Source organism: Tenrec ecaudatus, chromosome 9 (genome assembly GCF_050624435.1).
Source record: "Tenrec ecaudatus isolate mTenEca1 chromosome 9, mTenEca1.hap1, whole genome shotgun sequence".
In the NCBI taxonomy this organism is placed as follows: domain Eukaryota; kingdom Metazoa; phylum Chordata; class Mammalia; order Afrosoricida; family Tenrecidae; genus Tenrec; species Tenrec ecaudatus.
Genome location: NC_134538.1, coordinates 48227027 through 48248097, shown reverse-complemented (window position 1 = coordinate 48248097; position 21071 = coordinate 48227027). Strand labels below are relative to the sequence as shown.

At 42.9% G+C, this 21071-nt stretch overlaps 1 protein-coding gene across 2 annotated transcripts in view; it reads left to right on the top strand.

Annotated features, from left to right (window-relative positions):
• The first annotated feature begins 885 nt into the window (after positions 1 to 885).
• CPEB1 (cytoplasmic polyadenylation element binding protein 1) overlaps positions 886 to 21071 on the top strand; it is a 108521-nt gene continuing 88335 nt past the window's right edge. For both annotated transcript variants that reach the window (XM_075558043.1, XM_075558042.1), the window contains exons 1-2: positions 886 to 1307; positions 18774 to 18948. In XM_075558043.1, coding sequence (XP_075414158.1) covers positions 18873 to 18948 — 76 coding nt within the window. In that variant the 5' untranslated portion in view covers positions 886 to 1307; positions 18774 to 18872. The remainder of the gene's footprint in view (positions 1308 to 18773; positions 18949 to 21071) is intronic.

The following is a 21071-nucleotide window of genomic DNA, read 5'->3' as shown; positions in this document are numbered from 1 at the left end:
CGGGCACCGCGCACCTGCTTGAGCCCCTGCAGGAAGGGTCGGACAGGGGGCGCGGGGCTGGCACTGTTCCCCGGCGGGCTCCGTGGAAGGAGGAACGTGGGCGCAGGGTGAGACTAACAAGCAACCCATCTCCCCCGGGTCGCAGAGCCTGGTAACCCGCGACTGATTGCGTAAAGGTGGTAACTGAGACTGGGAAGAAGTAAGCGACTTGACTGGGGTCACGCGGTGAGTGGCCCGCTCAGGTTTGGGGCTCCCTAGGCAGGCTGGGAGTGACTGTGGCCAGCTGCGGCTCCGAAGTCCGTGCTCAGGCCGCCCTCGTGCCCGCGTCCAGCACCGGGTGGGCGGCCGCCGGCCGGGCCCTCCGCACGGCCCGCTGGTAGGGGCGGGGCAGGCCGGGGCGAGGGCGGGAGGGGGGAGGGGAGGGCCCGGGCGGGGCAGACACAGGTGCCTCGCATCCGGCTGGGGGGGCGGCTCCACGGGGCTTTATAAGCGGCCCGGGGGGGTGCGGAGCTGCGTCTCGCTGCAAAGATAGTGCCCACGTGTCTGCGTGCCCCTCGGCGCGCCTGCCCGCCGGCGGCCCGTCTGTCCCGCTGGGCCACACCGGCCCCATGGCGTTCCAGCTGGTAAGCGCTGCCTGCCGCCCGCCTGGGCGGGGCTGGGCGGGGCCGCAGTCCGGGTCCCGGCAGCTAACGGTCCGCGCGCACGCTAGGCCGGCCGGCGCCACGGTACCCCCACCCCCCGCGCCCGCGCCCGAAGCGCGCGAGTCCCGGGCGGGGCGCAGGTCACGTGCCCGCGGGCGTGGGGCCTCGTGGAGGGGTGTGTGGCGCGGGGGGCAGGGAACCTCCGCGTGACTCAGGGCCTTTGGGCTTAAAGGCGCCGCAGCCCTCTGGGGGCGGTCTGTGGGGTTTCTTAGCGGCTCTGCCGACTCTCTGGCCTCGGGTGTCGGTCCCGAAGGGCACGGACCACACAGAAGGGAGTTCCGGGGACTGGAAGACCCCTTTCTCTCGAGCCGTCGACGTGAGACCCGAAGCGTAGGTGCTGAGCAGCGCCCCCTGAGAGGAGTCTTAGTTGCACTAATTGAGGGAAGGGTTGGCGGCCTGGGTTGGGCGGGGCTGCTGGCGGCGAGGACTCGACGAGCGCCACGACGGCCGCGGGCGCGTCTCCTTTAAGGCGGAGTCATCAAGGTCTTCGAGCGCTCGAGTCTCCGCGCGCACGCCCCCCGCCCCCCCGCTCCCGTGCGAGGAGATCACGTGGCTTCACACTTTGGCGTGGCCCTGGAGCGGGAGTTCTGGGACCGGGGCGGTCAGGTAGGGTCGCGCGCGCGGGTGGCTAGCCGGGCACGTGCGACTCGGTTTCGCACCGGAGAAGGTGCGGGCGGCGGCTGAGGGCGGAGACCAACGCCTTGAGGTGGGCTTGGGGCGGGGTTGCGGGGTCAGGGACCCTGCAGGTGGCGGAGGTGGCCAAGGTGAAGCAGCCCGAGGCCTCACCGCGGCTGCTTTCCAGGCCCCCGAGGGCCTGAAGGGACGAATGCACGTGACTTGGCCGACGTCGTCGAGGCATCGGCCCCTCAGTCCAAGCCAAAGGGAGGGGCCGCCTCGGCTGTGGCGCTCCCGACTTCTCCCGTCCCGCAAGCGCCTGGCCTGAGGGGAGGGTGAGGGGCGCTAACGCGGACAGGAGGGGGCTCAACTCGCCTTGGCCCTCTTTACCGTCGAGTCGGCCCCGCGTCCTGGCTGTAACCCCAGAGGGTCGCGGGAGGACGCCGCTTCTGCTCCAGGGGCCGGCGGGGCCTTCTGTCGGGTGGTCGGCCGGAGTCCAGTGGGCCACAAGGGCACCCGGGCCCGGTCGTGCCCCCGTCGGCGGGCAGGGGGTGGCGGGCGGTGGCGCTCGCGCCCGGCCCTTTGCAGGCCTTGCGCGTGGCTCCCAAGTGGGATGCTTGGCGTGGAAAAGCCCCTGCCGCTCGGGAAACGCCCGGTGGCTGCGCCAAGCTGGGTGGGCGCCTGCGAGGCCGCCCCGCAGGCTCGGGCTCTGAGGGGCGGTGCATTTCTGCGGCGACTGCTGCGGGCCGGCCGCCGACGGACGGACGGACGGACGGTCGGCTGCCGGGCCCTTGCGTAAAGGGCGGACGGCGTGACCAGCTGGGGCAGGCTGGTCGCAGGAGGCGCTCTGCTAAACGCAGGTGCGTGCCCGCCGGAAGAGTGCCTTTGGAGGGGAGTTTGCACCCTTGGGCACCTGGGGACACAGATTGGGGCGGTGGGGGGGGGGGGGAAGCCACCCAGGGAAACTAAAACCCGGAGCAGCCGCACCTAGGCGATTGTTTTCCGGTTTTGTTTGTCCCAATGGGAAGCGAAAAAGGAGTGGCATTCATGGGGACTCTGGGCTTGTGAGGGCCCACCCCGGGAATCACCCGGACTGAACCATATTCCCAGAGTATATTGCAGTTGAGGTCCTGGTTGTTCTTTAACCGCAGTGATTTTCCTTAAACTTGAGAGGCCCGACCATAACCTCTGTTTGTATCGAGTTTGGAAGTTGATTACCCCATATGAATATGTAAGACAGCCTTTGTAATATAAAAAAGTTTACTTTCCCTGATTTCCCCAAGAATCCCTTAACACTAACTTGGCCGAGTCTATCTTGTATGGAAGGGACCTTGTGGCAATCTGTATAGCGGGCAGATCCCAAACTCCAGCTCACTCATAGGACCCCTGTGAGTTTCTGAAACAATAACTGTTTACCGGAGTATAAAGTTCTGTGGAATGGCTTTCTCCCATAGAATGGCTGGTGGTTTTGAACTGTAGACCCTGTGGATCATAGCCCAATGAGCAATCATTACGTCACCATAGCATGAAAACATTGGTGGTTTGGATTGGGCTCTTGACACGGAAGTGGCTCTGTGGATGTCTATTTTGTTGTGATATGGGTGTCCCTGAGGCGGAAAGTTATAAAAGTAGTAAGCCGTCAGGTTCAATGCTCAACTTGTTAAGCAAACTAATAATTGAAAGGAAATAAATGAATAATGAAAAATAAATGAAAAAGAAATGGGCTCAAATAACAAATGTGGGGATGGTGTAGGACCAGTCTGTTTCCTTTGGTTGTACCTAGGGCTGAGTCCATTGACTTGACAGCACCTAACAACAGTGAAGCATTTTTCACTGGGCACCAAGTTTTAATTTTGTAATTTTTTAATTGGATGCAAACTCAAATCCCCACAAGAGTCTGAGGCAACATAAGTAAAGGAAGAAAATAAATGTAGTGACCATTAGACTTCAGAGTCTGTAGATAGTTCTCTAAAGGGAGTAGACATGTTCCTAGTTATGCTAGCAATCTGTTTTGATTGTAGAAACTAATCTGGCATTAAAAATAATTTTACCTCTGGATCAAATGTAACATGCCTCTGAAAATGAGATCCAGCCTATTGGCCAGTTTGGGAGATCTATCTTGAAAACACTTAAGATTCAGAAGCCAAGTCACAAGGCAAATGAATGGAATCAGGATGTGAACCTAGGTCTTCCTGGTCCCATAGCTCAACCTATGTCATGTTTGTTCTGATGTGTCAGAGGGATCAAGGGGTTATTATACAGAAAACTTCATGGTCTGTGGACTGACTGGCCACATTTATAGGCAAAATGAACCTTAACTGCACTGGAGGGATTCTCAGGTTCTTGTGGAAATCATTGTGGGTCTCAATATTAATTGATTCGTGTTGCTGTCAGAAGGAATGCGCTGTGTCTGTCATTCCATGATGCATGTCAAAGCAATGAACAGATCTTGAGAAAGCCCCAGGCTTGGAGAAAGTGGGTCCCTCCCACTGTGTGGGTGACCCTGCTAACCTTCTGCACAAAAGACTTTTTTCCTTTTTCAAGAGAGTTAACATTTCAATAGCCTTTTCCTTCTGAAACATGATTTTGAAATTATATAATTATTTTAAAATCCATAAAAATAGAATGGAACTTTGTAAGTCTCACCTTGTATCTCTTAGCCAAAATTCCTATAATACTCCCATATAGCTTTCCAGGAAGACTTAAGTATGAAGTAAAAAGTCTGGGATAAGCTCTCAGGCCAAAAAGCACCCTTGCCCTAGAAATGAGAGGCTGGAGTTCCTTTTGGGACAAAATTTGAATCCCAGAAATGTACTCAGCTTTTCAAACAGATATAGAGGATTTGTATTTTTATTTCTATCTTCTAAGGGAGTTAAAATATTAAAAGCATATTCAGAACTTTTGCCAGAGATTTTTCTTTGGGTTTTTCTTTGGGTACACAGACCCAAATAATACAAACTAGATTGCTTTCTTTTTGAAATCATTTTATTGGGGCTCATGCAACTCATATAATCCATACATGCATCCATTGTGTCAGGCACAATTGTTCATTTGTTGCCATCATTCACAAAACATTTGCTTTCTACTTGAGCCCTTGGTATCAGCTCCTCATTTCCCCCCTCTCCTTCCCTTTCCTTCATAAACCCTTAGATACTTTATAAATTATTATTTTGTCATGTCTTACACTGTCCGACGTCTCCCTTCAAGATTGCTTTTTCTGTAGTCTGAGAAGTTTTTTTCTCATCACCTTTACCAATCACACACTTAACTATAAATGTGATTTTTGTGGATTATTATTATTTATGGCTAGGTGGAGAACTGACTAAAGTTCTCTCTGCTGATGTTTTAGTGTTTATATAGTATATATTTATGTACGCTTTATTTTCTGGTCCCTTTGACAAATGACCATTCCTTAAAGTTGCTATATATTTAAAGGACAAATAAACTAGTGGGTTTATACTTCTAGCTTAAAGCTGGAGAGATGCGCACTAACCCTGGATCTTAATGATGTTTAGGCTGTTTTCTTAAGTGGCTAGTGATGAGGCATTACAAGAAAATTAGATCAAAAAGCAAATTTTTTTCCTGCTGTGGAAGAGTTGGGCCATCCTGTTCTGCAGATCTGCTTTCCCTAGAGAATATCTAAACTTTACAGACTGGAGCGAACTTGCCAGAAAGCCATTATGAGGAGTGGTTAGGTGAAGGATTGGACTTAGAGCATGGTGGGATAGGGGTGGGGTAGAGGAGGTAACATAAAGAATGTTTTGTCTATCTGTAATATAATATTAAAACCAAGCAGCCCTGGTTGAACTCTTTGAGAGTTTATCAAACTTCGTGGATTGCCTCCTCTGTTGTCTCTTAAATTGCAGCTGTGGAAATGCCCCCACCTTTCCCCCCTTGCTATTATTGCAGCTTGTTTTTAGTGAAACCAGCTTTAGCCAATAATCTTGTGCAAAAACCCAAGTTCCAAATACTGGAAGTTTTAAATGTTTGAGATAGGACCCCTAGAAAAGAACATTTCACACAGTGAACTGGTTGAAAATATTGTACTTTGAAGTATGTAATGTGTGTGATATTTCATATTCTTACAGAGAAATTACTCTATTTTCCATAAATCGGTATTCAAATTAGAGTGTTGAATTCAAATGGTAGATGTAATTTTCAGTGACTTTTGTCATTGGGATTTAAAAAACTCATGGTTTAGGGATCATTTCATCTCAATATGAAGGTGAATAAAATGCTGCTACTAGTGTAGGACAGTGTAGGGCTGCTCTGGTGGGTTTCCAAGACGCTAAATCTTTGTGAGAGAAGAAAGCCCAGCTTTTGCTCCTGTGGAGCAGCTAATGGTTTTGAACTGCTGCCTTTCTGTCAACAACCCAACGTGTAACCCACAATGTCACCAGGGCTCCTTCAAGCAGGGGTTAGAGAGATAGAAACCACCACCTTCAGAGTGTATACACCTAGACGAAGACTATTGAGAAACAAGAGCTTCACCTCTTGATAGTTTTGTTTAATAAATGTTTCTATGATTTTGTAGCAATATTTTTTACATTAATCTTTGTATCAATGTATGTAATGTGTTGTTGGATAATGGACATGGGAGGAACGTCCCTAAGTGAAAAAGAGCTTTGCTTTGAGTAGCTCAGAAGAACTTGGGCACATGGCCTTTAAATTCTACTTTGAATTTTGAATATTCCTGTCTGGCTGGGCTTTCTACATCTGTCAAGAGTTACATTATCAGAAAACCACAAGGGCCAGTTCTACTCTGACCTATACGGTCTCTATAGGTTGGAATCAACCCAATAGCAGTGAGTTTGGTTTTTGGTTTGAGTCTGGTTGGAGCTGACCTTTTGGATTATGGTGATAACACATTTTTGTTTTGGCTTTACTGTGCTTTGTGGCGAGTTTTCTCTTCAAGTAATTGGAGAATTCTCAAAGGGCAGATATAAAGAGTGATCTGTGCTAAAAATGGGTCACAGTTGCATGTATTTTATTATTATGGTAGCAACTGAACCGGTTTCTTTATTCTTGGCCAGTTTTATATGCTCATATGCACCATCCTGACTTGAATACTGTAGTCTAATAAAGGCACTTTTCTTTTGGAGAAAAGTAGTTACCTTAAAAGGCAGGTGGTTTTATGTGCTTAATCTTTTACTATTTAACACCTGTGCTCTCTGCATTCTGGCTTTGTGCTCCTGGTTTCTGGCTTTGCCATCACCATCTGTCTCTCCTGAGTCGGCTTTTTTGTCGACTTTTTTTAAAGCTGTAATCTTGAATTATATTAAAAGCGTTAGAACCATCTGAGCCTGTGCTTTCTGAGTACTCTGACTTTGTCAGATTGTAAATTTGAAAAAGCTTCGATTTTATAGGAAGGTGCTATGGGGTTGGGAGTAAGATATCAGCTATACCTAGAAAGAGAATCCTTGATGTGGTGAAAAAGTGTGAGATTGATAAGTAAACACTAGTAAACCCGTCCTTACCTTGTTTACTGACTGGATAATCTAGCACTGCTCCTAGGTATAATTTAGAGTTGGCACCAAACCCATATTATAATTTGACTTCTTTCTGGACAAAGAGAATTAAGCTTAGAATGAAAGTGATTGTTTTCAGTTTATACATGAGTTGGAGATAGTCATAACTGGAATCCAACTATCATGTAGACTAGACTTCTATTTCTAGAATTCTTACACTTCTGACTTGGTGTTTCTGATTATCTTGCTTTACTTAAAAATTTCACTGTTTGAAAGACTATACATTTCTACTTTTTCTTTGATCTTGTTCTGACACTTGCCCCATTTTTTAGTCTCTTAGATTCATCCTTGGATTCTTATACCTGTTTGTATACGATTGGTTCACTATATGACCAATTTTTAGGTTGAGGTCTTTAATCCTGATTGTTCTCAAGATCCATGATACTGACTGGCCTACTGAGTGAATATATCTGAGGCACAGAAGTGTAAAAACAACAATTTCTTCCCTCTTCTTTGCTCCTGGGGATAATGTAACTCAATCTCCCTCCTAATTAGTTTGATTCCCCTGCCACCCAACTAAGTTGCTGCACCCTATTGGGGGCAAAAAATATGTACTTGAGTATTTGTTTTGAACATAAGAAATCTCAGTACAGAAGGATGCTAAGTAAATACAAACTTGGTAGCTTTCCATTAGAAATCTTTATCCAAATTTTCATCATTAGAGATAGTTGCTGTGATCATAATTCTGTGACTTGTGAGCACAATAACTAATCTGTAGTGAACAGCTTACCATACTTTTCACCTTGTGTGAAACTGTTCAGTACAGTAGTAAGTAAGCATAAGTAAACCAGTGCTTTACTTAGGGTACTGGGTACCTTACTCTGGGTACTCCATTCCTGCCAGGGATTGTTACATACTTGAAACAAGGCTTTCATTCTATAGGAAGATGCTATCAAGTTGGGAAAGAGAGAGAGATGCTAACCATACCTGAAAGAAGAATCTTATATGTGGTGAAAACATATGAAATTGTTCACCACAGATAAGTAAGCACAATCAAGCCTGTGCTTACCTTGCTTATTGGGTAATCTCATACTGGCTCTTGTAACCTTTTACTATCTTCTCTATTCCCACCATTCACATGAATTCAGGTCTCCTGTGGATAAATATTTTCCATCTTCAAACTCAGGTGTTTCTGCCTATTTACTCTGTGTCTAGCTTATTGGGCTCATTGCTATTTAAACACATCCCTTTGATCCTTGCTCCTCCCCTCCCCACTTGGTTCTTAATGAATTGTATCTCCCAGGTAGATAGTGAGCCCTAGATATCTGGAACTTCTCATGGATTCTTCCTACCCTTCCATGTGGCAAATGGACCTTCATGATAAAACACAAACTTTCCTTGTTTTGTTTTGTTTTTGACCCAGGGATGTATTTAGTTATGCTGGGTTGGAAGTAGGATCCCTGGTGACATAGTGGTTACTCGTTGGGCTGTTTAACTGCATGGTTACCAGTTCTAAACCACTAGCCAATCTTAGGGAGAAAGAGGAGGAAACTTTCTAATCCTATTAAAAAATAACAGTCTTAGAAGACCACAAAGAGTGTCGCTATGAGTTCGAACTGACTCAGTGGAAGTGAGTTTTTGGGGGTTTTTTTGGTCAGGAGGTGGTGGGTACCAACTCTCCCATCCTGATTTTCCTGCTCACAGTCCCACTCTTGAATATGGAATGGTCTGTAAAAGCTAAATCTCTGAGTGTGTCAGATGGAGTACTTGCAAGCGGCTTCTCTATCAGATCTTCAAAGTGACCTCAGAGGAGTTCCCTAGCCTGATCTCCATCTCTTCTCATTGTGTTTCTCAAAACACCCTTGGTGGCAGAGGGAATAGGGAGACTGAAGTCTGGGGCCCTGGTTTGATCCCTAGTGGAGTTCTTGGGATGGAAAAGCAGCAGGATGGTAGAGCTGGCACCCACTACCTCCTGACCAGCATAAACAAATCCAGTCCCATTGAGTAAAAAACAAAGCAAAGCATGTATCCTATTATAAAACCTATATCAAGTAACAGTCTTTGCCATATGGGAAAAAGGTAGGAAGGATCAAAGAACAAAATCATTTAAAAGCTCTGGGTACTGGATCATCATTATAGACCCTACTCTCGCCCTTTACAATTAACTTCTGTCCTTATTTTCTTCCAGTTTTTGAAGAAGAAATAAATGTCTTTCATGAATTAACCTGAAAAACATGTTGAATAAAGTTAGTCATTCCCCAAAAGGATAAATTTTGTACAAGGATAAAAAAAACCAATATAAGTACTTACATAAAGGAAACAGACTTTGGAAGTTACCAAGGGAGAAAGGGCAGGGGGTGGAAAGATAAAGCAACAGATTAGAAAGGTTGACAGTTACTGAGTTAAGTGAAGGGAGGTTGGGGGTCCATAAGAGGGAGAAGATAAATCAGCGAAAAGGGCTAGGGTTGATGAGTAGTTTGAACTGTGGAATGTAGAATTGATCTGAAATCTAACCCCAGCACCTAACTTACAATAAATTCATTTAATAATAAAAAGAAATACCCTCTATTCAAAGAGAAGTTTTTCATACCCTTATGATCTCTTTGCTGCTTAAACTTGGTATTGCCTTTCACCTGTCTATAAACATCATCAACTCTCTGTCATGCTTATGCTTAGACTTTTCTTAGCCATGCACTCACCATTCAGTGCCCAACCTCGCCGACTTGTTTCATCTAACTATTGGAAACAGTAACCACCTTGCCCTTAGTGCCTTACCCTTATTTATCTCTCTAATCCTTAAGGCCCGGCTCAGATAACACTTCTTCCTTTCCACACATGCTTAAGAAAACCTCTTTTTTACCAAGGTCACTGACCTATCAGTTTCTATGGACATTTTATTTATTTTTATATCATTTTATTGGGGGCTAGTACAATTCTTATCACAATCCATAAATACATCCATTGTGTCAAGCACATATGTACATCTGTTGCCATCATCATTCTCAAAACATTTGCCTTCTACTTGAGCCCTTAATATTGGCTGCTCATTTTCCCCCCTTCCTCCCCACTCCCCCCTACCTCGTGAGCCCTTCATAATTCATAAATTATTATTTTGACATGTTACACTGTCTGACGTCTCCTCCTGCCCTCTTCTCTGCTGTCCATCCCCTAGGGAGGAGGCTACACGTAGATTCTTGTAATCAGTTCCCCCTTTCTACCCCACATTCTTTCCACCCTCCAGGCATCGCCACTCTCACCACTGGTCCTGAAGGAGTCATCTGTCCTGGATTCTCTGTGTTTCCAGTTGCTATCTGTACCAATGTACATCCTCTGGTTTAGCCAGATTTGTAAGGTAGAATTGGGATCATGATAGTCAGGGGTGGGGAGCATTTAATAACTAGAGAAAAGTTATATGTTTCATTGTTGCTGTCCTGTACCCTGACTGGCTCATCTCCTCCCCACAACCCTTCAGTAAGGGAGTGTTTGGACATTTCTTGAGCCTTCTCCCCCCCCCCTTGCCCTCCTCACCCTCCTCCCTCTCTTGAGCCTTTCAAGGTGCTGTCATTCCAGTCTAGATGTTAAGTGCAAATATGATAACTCTATAAGTATTTTGATCTCAAGTCTAATTTATATTCTTAATGTTATTGAAGATCTCAAGGGCTTTTGTATATGTTGATAATTATCAATATTCACAAATTAGACATTAAAATAGAAAGCTTACTTTTTTCTCTGCTTCATTCTTCAAAATGTCTAGATTTCTTGAAGATTTACGTGCTAAAGTCTTGCTTTATTGTGCTTGTTTTTAATAAGCTGTGCAGAAACTGGTTGAGTATGGTGGTAGTTGTATACCTTTTCCACTCCCGACTAAGCTCTACCCCTTCCCATTTCTTCAGCTTCTAGTACTGATTTTCTATGGTCACCCTATCTTTATTCAACTCAAAAAATTCTAATACTCCTATTTCTTTGTATTTGAACATTTTAAAGTTCCTCTTTCAATCTAAAACTGCTTTAAGGGTTTTTCATTGAGTTTGAGCACTAGTAACAATTCAGTACTGTGAAAATCTTCCTTTTATTTAGAAGACTCATCTTTCTGATGCTCAGCTTTACCTGGAGTCTAGTTGAACCCAAATATTATTTAAAAAGTGAGTTGTTAAAACTGAAAAAAAAACTTGTTAATTGTTTAAAAATAACCCCATTACATGTTAACACTAGTAACATACATTAATGGAAAATAATTATATATATTTAAAAGTAGTGAGAAGAGTGACATTGTTTTATGCTTTTTGGCAGATTACTAGAATGTCTGGGTTAGTAGAAAGACATAGAATTTTTTTTCCTCTGCTCCTATATTTAATCTATGGCCATGTGGTGTTTGGTTGAAATGTATAAAGAAAATCCAACTTCATACAGATGTTTATTTGGAAAAAGGAGTGATATTTTAGTAGTCTTTTCATATAATTGTGACTATTGAGATAATTGTGAAGAAGTCCAAATTGAACTGAAGGTATTAGCCAAAAACAAGGCTCCAAAAATTAACAGAATACCAGTTGAAATGTTTCAACCAACTGAAGCAGTACTGGAAGCACTCACACAACAATGGCAAGAAATTTGGAAGACAGCTACTTGGCCAGTCAACTGGGAGAGATTCGTATTTGTGCCCATTCCAAAGGTGACTCAACAGAATGTGAGTCACTATCATTAATAACAAATGCAAGTAAAATTTCGAAGATAAAAATATTTTTTTGAAGATCGTTCACCAAATGGTGCAACAGTACACTGACAGGGAGCTGCCAGAAATTCAAGCTGGATTCAGAAGAGGACATAGCACAAGGGCTATGACTGCTGACTTCAGATGGATCTTGGCTAAAAGCAGAGAATACCAGAAAGATGGTTACTTGTGTTTTATTGACTGCAATGGCATTCAACTGTGTGGATTTTAAAACTATGAACATTGAGAAGAATGGGAATTCCAGAACACATCATTCTGCTCACGCAGAACCTGGACATAGACCCAGAGGCAATTGTTTGGTAAAAATAGTACATGGTTTAAAATAAGGAAGGGTGTGTGTGTGTGAGGGTTGTAACCTTTCACCATACTTGTTTAATCTGCATGCTGAGTAAATAATCGGAGAAGATGGACTATATGAAGGAAGAAGAAACATCAGCATTGAAGGAAGGTTTGTTAATCTCTGAGATACAGATGACACAAACTTCAGCCATCCACTAATCTCAGAGACACATTTGAATACATTTTCTATGTCATAAACCATGCATGTATAGACTAGAACCCTATTTTAGCAATAGTTTTTACTTATCTCTAGTATAGTGTTTTCTTTAAGAATCTGGTGACCTCTGACTCCTCTTTATGATAATGACAATGATAACCAGCATTTGCTTACAAGTAAGTATGTGACAGGCACTGTGCTGATCACATAGGAAGCAATGTTAAAGTTTTATCCCCATTGTGCACATAAGGTTTAAGTTCTAGATCTCTTACCAATCTCACATTGCTGACTCCCTTCAGCCCAAATTGGTTACTCAAGGCAAGTTTATTTATACTTACTGATATGATGGAACAGTTTAGGGTATAAATTGAACACCTCATTTGATTTTATTCTAATTACATGGAATCATTTCAAACTAGATCTCTGATTTGGTATACATTAGAGAATGAGAGGGAAACATCCGAGTTATGACTTGTCTTTTGTTTGAAGGTTATGGTGTAGACTTCTAATGGGAGATGTAGTGAGGCAGGATGCCAAGTTATTTCTAAATTAGACTGTTTCAGACACTTAAAAATAATATTCTTAGACTTTTCCCTTCGTGGGAAGCCAGTATCTCCAAAAAGACCTTCATGTCTGTGTGTATTCCTCAGACAACTGTATCTCCAAAAAGACCTTCATGTCTGTGTGTATTCCTCAGACAACTGTAGCACTTTAGTTTAGTCCATTCTCATTTCATTTCCCAAATGCACAGTTGTAATTTATGTGGTTTAAACTTGACTGGGGTCTAGGAGGATCCCTGGTGGATAACTTGTTGGGCTGCTAACTATAAAGTTAGCAGTTTGGGACCACCAGCCAGCTCTGAGGGAGGAAAACCAGCTTTTTTACTCCCTTTAGGATTTACAGTCTGAGAAACCCACAGGGGCAGTTCTACTCTGTCCTATAGGATCACTATGATTTGGAAACAACTTGGGGCACACAACAAACATATTAGATGAGATAATGCAGAGATATACTATAACATCTGTTATATAAGATCAGGTTATAGGGTTAGGGGAAAAAAGATGAGGTTAGATTTTGTGTATTTAGAAGGGTTCCTTAAAAATGGAAAGCTCTGGTCTAGATGATCGTTCTCACACTTTCAACAGTCAGGAAGCGAGCCTCTTTTCCTGATGCTCCCCTTGGCTGGGTCACTCTTGATAATGTCCTCTTGTTCTGTCTGTTGTTCAGATGTGTCTCTTATTCCCCACTTCCAGGTACTTATTCTTCTTCTGAGCCCCCTTATGGACAATATTTGTTTACAGAACTTTATAGGTTTTGTTGTAGGTTATAATCTGATTAGGTCTTAGTTCTCTTTCCAGAAAAACTTCATTTGATTGAGCCGTTATCTAAATATTCTGCTGGCCCTGAGGTAAGAAAGTGGTTAATTTTTATTGGATAATGAATTAATTAAGCGTGCAGCCTTAAGATCTACCGATTATAAATGCTGACGTTTGAGCTAGTCCTTGTGAAATTGCAGTAGTGAAGCTGTAAAATGCCTTCAGGAACATACAGTTGTAAAAAGGGCCGTATGTCACTGAATTTAACTATTTTTTAAGTAGTGTTATCTGGAGAATTTGAGAAAACAATCTCGAAGGGTTTTACATCTTTATCACCCTCACAGTTTATAAAGGATAGCAGTCTTTTAAAGAAATAACTCTATTAAGGTCATCTTCCAGAGTTTACAAATCCATAAATGCATCTGGTCATTCTCATGCTTAATTGGATTTTAATAGGCTAAACAGAGTGACAAAATTGCTCAGTGTCATTGAGTTGGTTCCAACTCATAGTGACTAGATGTACAGCAAATGAAACACTGCCTAATCCTGTATCATCCTCACAATTGTTGTTTGAGCCAATTGCAGTCATCTAGTCAGCCCGTCTTATTGAGGCTCTTCCTATTTGTGGATGACTTTACCAAGCATGATATCTTTATCCAGGGATTACTCTCTTCTAACATGTCATCTCACCATCCTTGCTTTTAAATAACATTCTGATTGTACTTCTTCCAAGAAAGATTTGTTTTGCTAGTAGTCCATGATACTTTCAGTAATCTTTGTTAGTACCATAATTCAAATGCATCAGTTCTTCTGCCATCTCTCTAATTCATTGTCCAACTTTCCTATGTATATGAGGCAATTAAAAGTACCATGATTCTATAAGATAGGATAACCAATTCTGAGGAGAAAATAATGGGGCCGACGGCTTCCGGAGCACATGGGAAAGGAGCAGGTGGGAGAAAGGAAGGTGGGGTAGCCAACAAACCCAGGGACAAGGGAACAAAAAGAGATCTAAAATTGATGACTAAGAAGGCACAGAATGCCTGGTGGGATTTGAATCAAGTGCAATGTAGCCGAGAAAAAGTACTGAGAGTTGCGTGAAGGTCGAACATGATAGTGGAGATAGGCGGAAAGTGAAAATAAAGAACTAGGAGGCAAACAACATTTATAGAGGTATAAATGTAGGCATGCACATATGTAAGTATATTAATATATAACCGCTGTTCTCAAGCTGTGGGTCACGACCCCTTGGGGGTTGAACAACCCTATCACAGGAGTCTCCCGATTCATAACAGTAGCAAAATTACAGTTATGAAGTAGCAACAAAAATAATTTTATGGTTGGGGGTGTCACCACAACTTGAGGAACTCTATGAAAGGGTCATGGCATTAGGGAGGTTGAGACCCACTGATAAATATAGGGATATAGGTCTATGTACATAGATTTAAATGTTAAGTATTAAGGTAGCAGATAGGCATTGGGTCTCTATTCAAGTCCTCTGTCCAACGTAAGAGCATTTTGTTCTAATAACCTGGCATTCTCTGGTGCTCACCTTCCATACAGGATCACTGAAGTCAAAATGGGAGCATAAGCAAATTTGAAGAAAGTGGATGGTGCCCAGTTATTAAAAGATACAGTCTGGTGTCTTAAAGGCTTGAAGTTAAACAAGTGGCCATTTAGCAGGGAAACAACAAAGCCCACATGGAAGAAGCACAGCAGCCTGTGTGATCACGAGGTGATGGGATCAGGTATTAGGCATCAGAAGACCCAAAACAATCATATTGTTGCAAATGTTGGGAGTTGGAGTGGAAACCCAAAGCCCATCTGTAGACAATAGACACAGTTGTAGACAACTGAGATAATTCCCTCACAGGAAGGGTAAAAAGGAAGGAAGGAGTCAGCCAGGGTGTAGCATAGCACTGATGAAATACACATTTGTCTAGTTCTTTAATGCTTCCTCCCCACCCACTCTCATAACCCCAGTTCTACCTTACAAATCCAGCTAGACTGGAGCAGGAACACTGGGACAGATAAGAGCTCTTGACACAGGACACGTGGAATCCAGAACAGATAAACTCCCCAGGTACAGTAGTAAACTCATGGGAGTAGTGATAAATGGGAACTGACTACAATGATCTGTAACACTCCCCCCTGTGTAAGATATGAAAGTTTATTAGGGGTCTGTTAGGTAGCTAGATTTAGTGACAAGGGGGTTGTCCTTCCCATGCCTGCAAAGCCCTCCCCCCCCCCATACAGGAGGTTGGGGAAAAAAATCAGGCAACCAATGAACACCCGTGAAGACCCCAAACTGAGCATGTACAGACACAAGCACCCTAGGTCCAGGTAAAACCAATATCTTGGACACAACCACATTAAGAATATCACAGGTGGGCTTAACTCAGTCAATGGGGTCAACCAATACCATCAACCACACCGCCTCCGACAGAGGTTTGAAATGTCCTTGCTGTGGAATGGCATCGCTCTCTCTCTTACCCTGCTCTTGGTCATAGACAGGTAGAGGGTGAGGCTCTCCCTCCCCCGTGCAGGTGCACATGTGCCCACTCCTGGCCTACTTGGGGCTCATAGCCTCTGGGTCCACATGCTTTTAGCCTCTAGGGTTCTTGGGCTTCTGGCCTCCTGGGATCCCCTCCCCAAGTTCCACACACGTGGGTGCTCTTTTCCACATGGTCATTCGAGCCCAGGTGTGAACTCCAGCGTGGCTTCCATGCAGCTGGGGATGCTTTCCAGAAATAAGTCTTTTGAGACAGTCAAACCTGAAACCCACTTGAATCATACAACGTGATTTGGCATGAATTCTTTGAGCGTGTGAGGCAAAGAACTGAGGTATTACCCACTCAAGAAACCTCTAACAAGTCCTGCACCATCCTTAAAATTCTTGCTATGCCTGAGCTCAGTGTTGCAGCCGTGGTGTGTCGATCTACCTCATTGAAGGCCCAATTCGAGTGCCCTGGGACTTGAGGGGCCTATTCTCTGGCACCGTCTCTGATAATGTTCTGCTTCCATTCTTGTGGCCTTTAGGCCATCAGTATCTGACAGTGTTTTAAAGCTATGCATAAGATTTTCAGCGACTCTTTTCCTTCAAAGTGGGGAGCCAACCACTTCTTCATTTTCTGTTATATATCTTCACACTAGCAAATAGAATTGTATGTACTTCAGTCATCACAAAGAATTGCATAAACACACCTAGTCAATTACATTGGGTGGTGTTTGTACTGTTCTTGTTGCTTTTCACGTCCTCTATGTATTTATACTTTGAGATATAAAACTAGCTGCACCATGAGAGGCGCTGTGTTAAGTATTTTTACATGTGTCATAAAAAAATTCAGTGGATATACTGAGGCACGAAGATGTTAAGTACTTGTCTAACAATACAGTCAATAAATTCAGATTCAAGATTTTTAACACCTCTATAGAGATAGTATACCATAAAATTCACCTCTACATAATTCATCTTTATTATATGTACAGGGTTGTACTATAATTGTAATTGAACTTCAGAATATCTTCATCCCCAAAATAAGCCTTGTTACCCATTGTCCACCATCTCACAGTCCTTTACCCTACACATTTTTCTATCTTTAATCTACTTTAGATTAACCTGTTTTGGAAATTTTATTTAATGAGTTCATAACTATGTGTAGTAACTGCCTTTATTTCACATGGCACAATTCATGTTGTAGCATTCATTTTTATTGCCAAGTAATTGTCCATTGTGTGGATTGATAAACCATCAGAAACAAGATTTCAACTCAGGTCTTTGTTTCTGAAATGTATGTTGCTTCTACCTGCCATGCTACACCCATACAAGGAGTGCCAAAAAGGAGGCTTGAAAGTGGCATCTGACCACCTCTGACTTCATAAGGGGGATGGAGAAGCAAACTCAAAATCAGCAATAAGCTGATTGTTATGAGGTGCCAGTCAGATATACCTCTATTCACCCCCTTTACTTCTGATATTAATTAACCTTCTTATAGCACTCTCAACTAATCAACTGGGTTTGATAATTCATGGCAGTAACCACACAGACCATACACGTGATTAAGGGCTTATTTAGGAAGTTAGCAGATTTCAATTCAGAATCAGAAATGCTCAACACAGAATTCTTCCTCCAGAACAGCTTCTTCCCAGTCGTGCTCAAAGGGGGAAGGATCTATATTTTGGTCTCTCAGCCACATGTTCCCATGACGTCTGCTTGGACATTTGACATACCTTGATTAATGCTCCAAGGGGACACCACTTAGCCCTAAACTTCAGCTTGAAGGTACATAGCTCTAGCCCCATAGGTTAGTAAAGCTAGCTCCTCCATTTGTGTGTGGAGGCACCCGCTTTACACCTGAACTTCCTGCCTGCACACACTCGGCTTCACTTGCTCTGTAAACCAGGACATTCATTACTCCTGTCTCAGGTTCTGACGCTTGAGTCTGTTGCTGTAGCCCTATTACTCCACTGCTGCTTGTGATGTCATTGCTTGGGATCCATAGGATGTGCTCCACTCCTGGCTCATCTTTTTTCATGGTTGTGAGATGGCTCATTTTATTATACCCAGAGGAATGGCAAAATTGACCAAACCCTACATTAGAGTTCGAAGTTTTTTAAATCACAATTACCCCTGTTAATTACTTACAGTTGAATCACATAATATATATATTTTAAATATATAAATAATTTTATTGGGGCCTTGTACAACCCTTATCACCATCCATCCATCCATCCATCCATCCATCCATCCATCCATCCATCCATCCATTCATCGTGTCAAGCACATTTGTACATTTGGTACCCTCATCATTCTCAAAACATTTGCTTTCTGCTTGAGCCCTTGGTATCAGCTCCTCATTTTTCCTCTCCCTCTCCCTCACCCCCCTCCACCGAGAATATATTTCTAACCAAGGCAGATATACACTTAGAGGGTGTGCAAGCACCCCTGATTACAGGTAACCACATATGTGATGGAAGGGGTTGTACTGTAGGCATACACGGGACAGGAAGGGGATGATCTGAATCTTGTAAGCATCTTCCCTTACCTTCTCTCACCTAGGCCCACCAGAAAAAGAGGAAATACATCCAGTCTTCCTGGTCCATCACAGTTGTTTGGTGGGAGTGACAAACTAAATCACTGGACCTCAAGGGGCTTAAAAGCAGTCTTGGAAAAATGAGATTGTGAACAATATTGGAATTTTTCTGTGAACTTTTAAAAGGTTTCAGATATGTGCCCTGTTAGATTAGGGTACTGAGTGGCATTTTAGTATTTTCCCTCAAATCTTTCTCAGGGCCCCTTGCACTTAGTAAAATACACTGGTTAAATGTTTTAATGTATTTGCAAGTTCCTGCAAGTGTTTAACTCATGATGTTAGGTGAGGAGAAATGAAAGCTTTGTATTTACCATAAAAAGGTATAGGAAACCTGAATGTCTTTGTCTGTGTCTAGGAAGAAGAAACTGGGAGGATCAAAGATTGCTGGGACAACCAGGAAGCACCTGCACTCTCCACGTGTAGCAATGCCAATATCTTTCGAAGGATAAATGGCATGTTGGATAATTCTCTGGATTTCAGCCGAGTCTGCACTACACCCATAAATCGAGGGATTCATGACCATTTGTCAGGTGATTTAGATTTGAACATATGATTGGAGGAGGTTTGTAGGCAGAGAGAGCTGCTGCTTTGTGAAATCTGTATGACCTTGAGTCAAGGTGTGCCCTTTTTGTGGTTTTACTTTATAGATTGGGCTTGTTTGGGGAGAAGATTGCTTTTGATTAGAATATAGGAGTTTATAATATAAACTGCATAAAAAGAGGATAAGTGAAATGTAACAGGACTATTTTTATATAGAGAAATAAAATGTGAGCCACATTATTTTAAATTTTCTGGTAGCCTCATGAAAAAAATGAACAGGTGAAATTAATATTTAATCTAACATTTAAAAACAGCCATGTTAACATAATCAATAAAGATTTTTTAAAATGTTAGTAGTGAGACTGAAAAGTTGTGTGTGTCCAACTTTACAGCTCATTTCTATTTAAAGTAGTTATATTAAATATCAATAGTCACATGTGCAGGAGCCCTGGTGTATAAAGGTGACTCATGGGGGTGCTAACTGTAAAGCCAGCAGTTCAAACCTGTCAGCAGCTCCTGAGAAGAAAGATGAGACTTATTACTCCTTATAGCAGCGGTTCTCAACCTGTGGGTTGCAACCCCTTTGGGTTTCCCGATTCACAACAGTAGCTAAATGACAGTTAAGAAGTAGCAATGAAAATAATTTTATGGTTGGGGGTCACCACAACGTGAGGAACTGTATTGAAGGGTTGCGGCATTAGGAAGGTTGAAAACCACTGCCTTAGAGCTTTACAACCTCAAAAACCCTAGGGAGCAGCTCCACTCTGTCCTATAGGGTCACTATGAGTCAGGATTAACTTGATGACAGTTGGTTTGGTTTTTAGTTTATAGGATGATGTAGCCTTTAAACATTTTAATTGCTTATAACCATGAATAGAAGTCAGTAAGCATTTTGCTGCCAGTAAGCATTTTGTTTTTATGGAGTTTACCATACTCAACAGAATTGTGGGGTGAGAGTACAGCACCCCTTGAAGATGACTTTTCCGAATGAGCCTTCGATGTTGTAACAGGTTTTCATAGTCCTTGGTAAGAGTTATAACATGTTTTAAGAATACTGTTTTTGTTTGAGTTATCTTAATATTTTAAGTGAATCTTAATATTTTAAATGGAACTTGGAAAAAATAGGTTTAACAGTGGGACTTTTTAGAACAAGGACTGGTAATTGCTGTGTTTTAGTTATAAATTCTTTGATTTATTTTTTAATTGGGCCTTTAAAATAATCCCCAGAAAGATGGAGGAGTATGTGAACTTTATTAAGCAGGCAACTGACTTGTGGCATCTGTGGAATTTGTTTCTCTTAAATTGTACAGGTGGGCGGTTGAGAGAAGGGCATGCATGTAGGAGGAAGGAGGTTCTTTTCTAACTTCACCCAAAGCATATCTGTACATTATCTTTTAAGTGGAGGATCCCTGGTAGCACTGTTAGGTAAATGATGGACTACTGCCCTCAAGGATAGTATTTCAAACCCACCAGCCACTCAGCAGGAGAAAGAAGAGATTTTCTGTTTCAGTAAAGATAAACAGCCTTAGAAACCCTATAGGGTCATTATGAGTTCCAATGGACTTGATGGAAGTGGGTTCCATTTTGGTTTTTGGGGAAAGTCATGAAGTAACTCTTGTTCTTGTAATTTACTCTGTTAAAAATTCAGCGGCGGGGGGGGGGGGGGGGGGGATGGACAGCAGAGAAGAAGGCAGGGGGAGACGTCGGACAGTGTAATATATGACAAAATAATAATTTATGAATGATAAAGGGTTCATGAGGCAGGAGGGAGTGGGGGGAGTGGGGGAAAATGAGCAGCAGATATTAAGGACTCAAGTAGAAGGTAAATGTTTTGAGAATGATGATGGCAACAAATGTACATATGTGCTTGACACAATGGATGTATGTATGGATTGTGATAAGAATTGTACAAGCCCCCAATAAAGTGATTAAAAATAAATTTATTAACTACCTGAAAAAAATTCAGCGGCTGCTTGTTTTGACATAAATGTTATATTTTCTCCTTTGAGAAAATAACCTGGATTATCATTCTTTTTAAGGCAATCAGCAATGCTTAAACCTTACTGGGGTTCCTTCATATACACTAGAAATTTTTCTAGTTCATTTGGGAGCA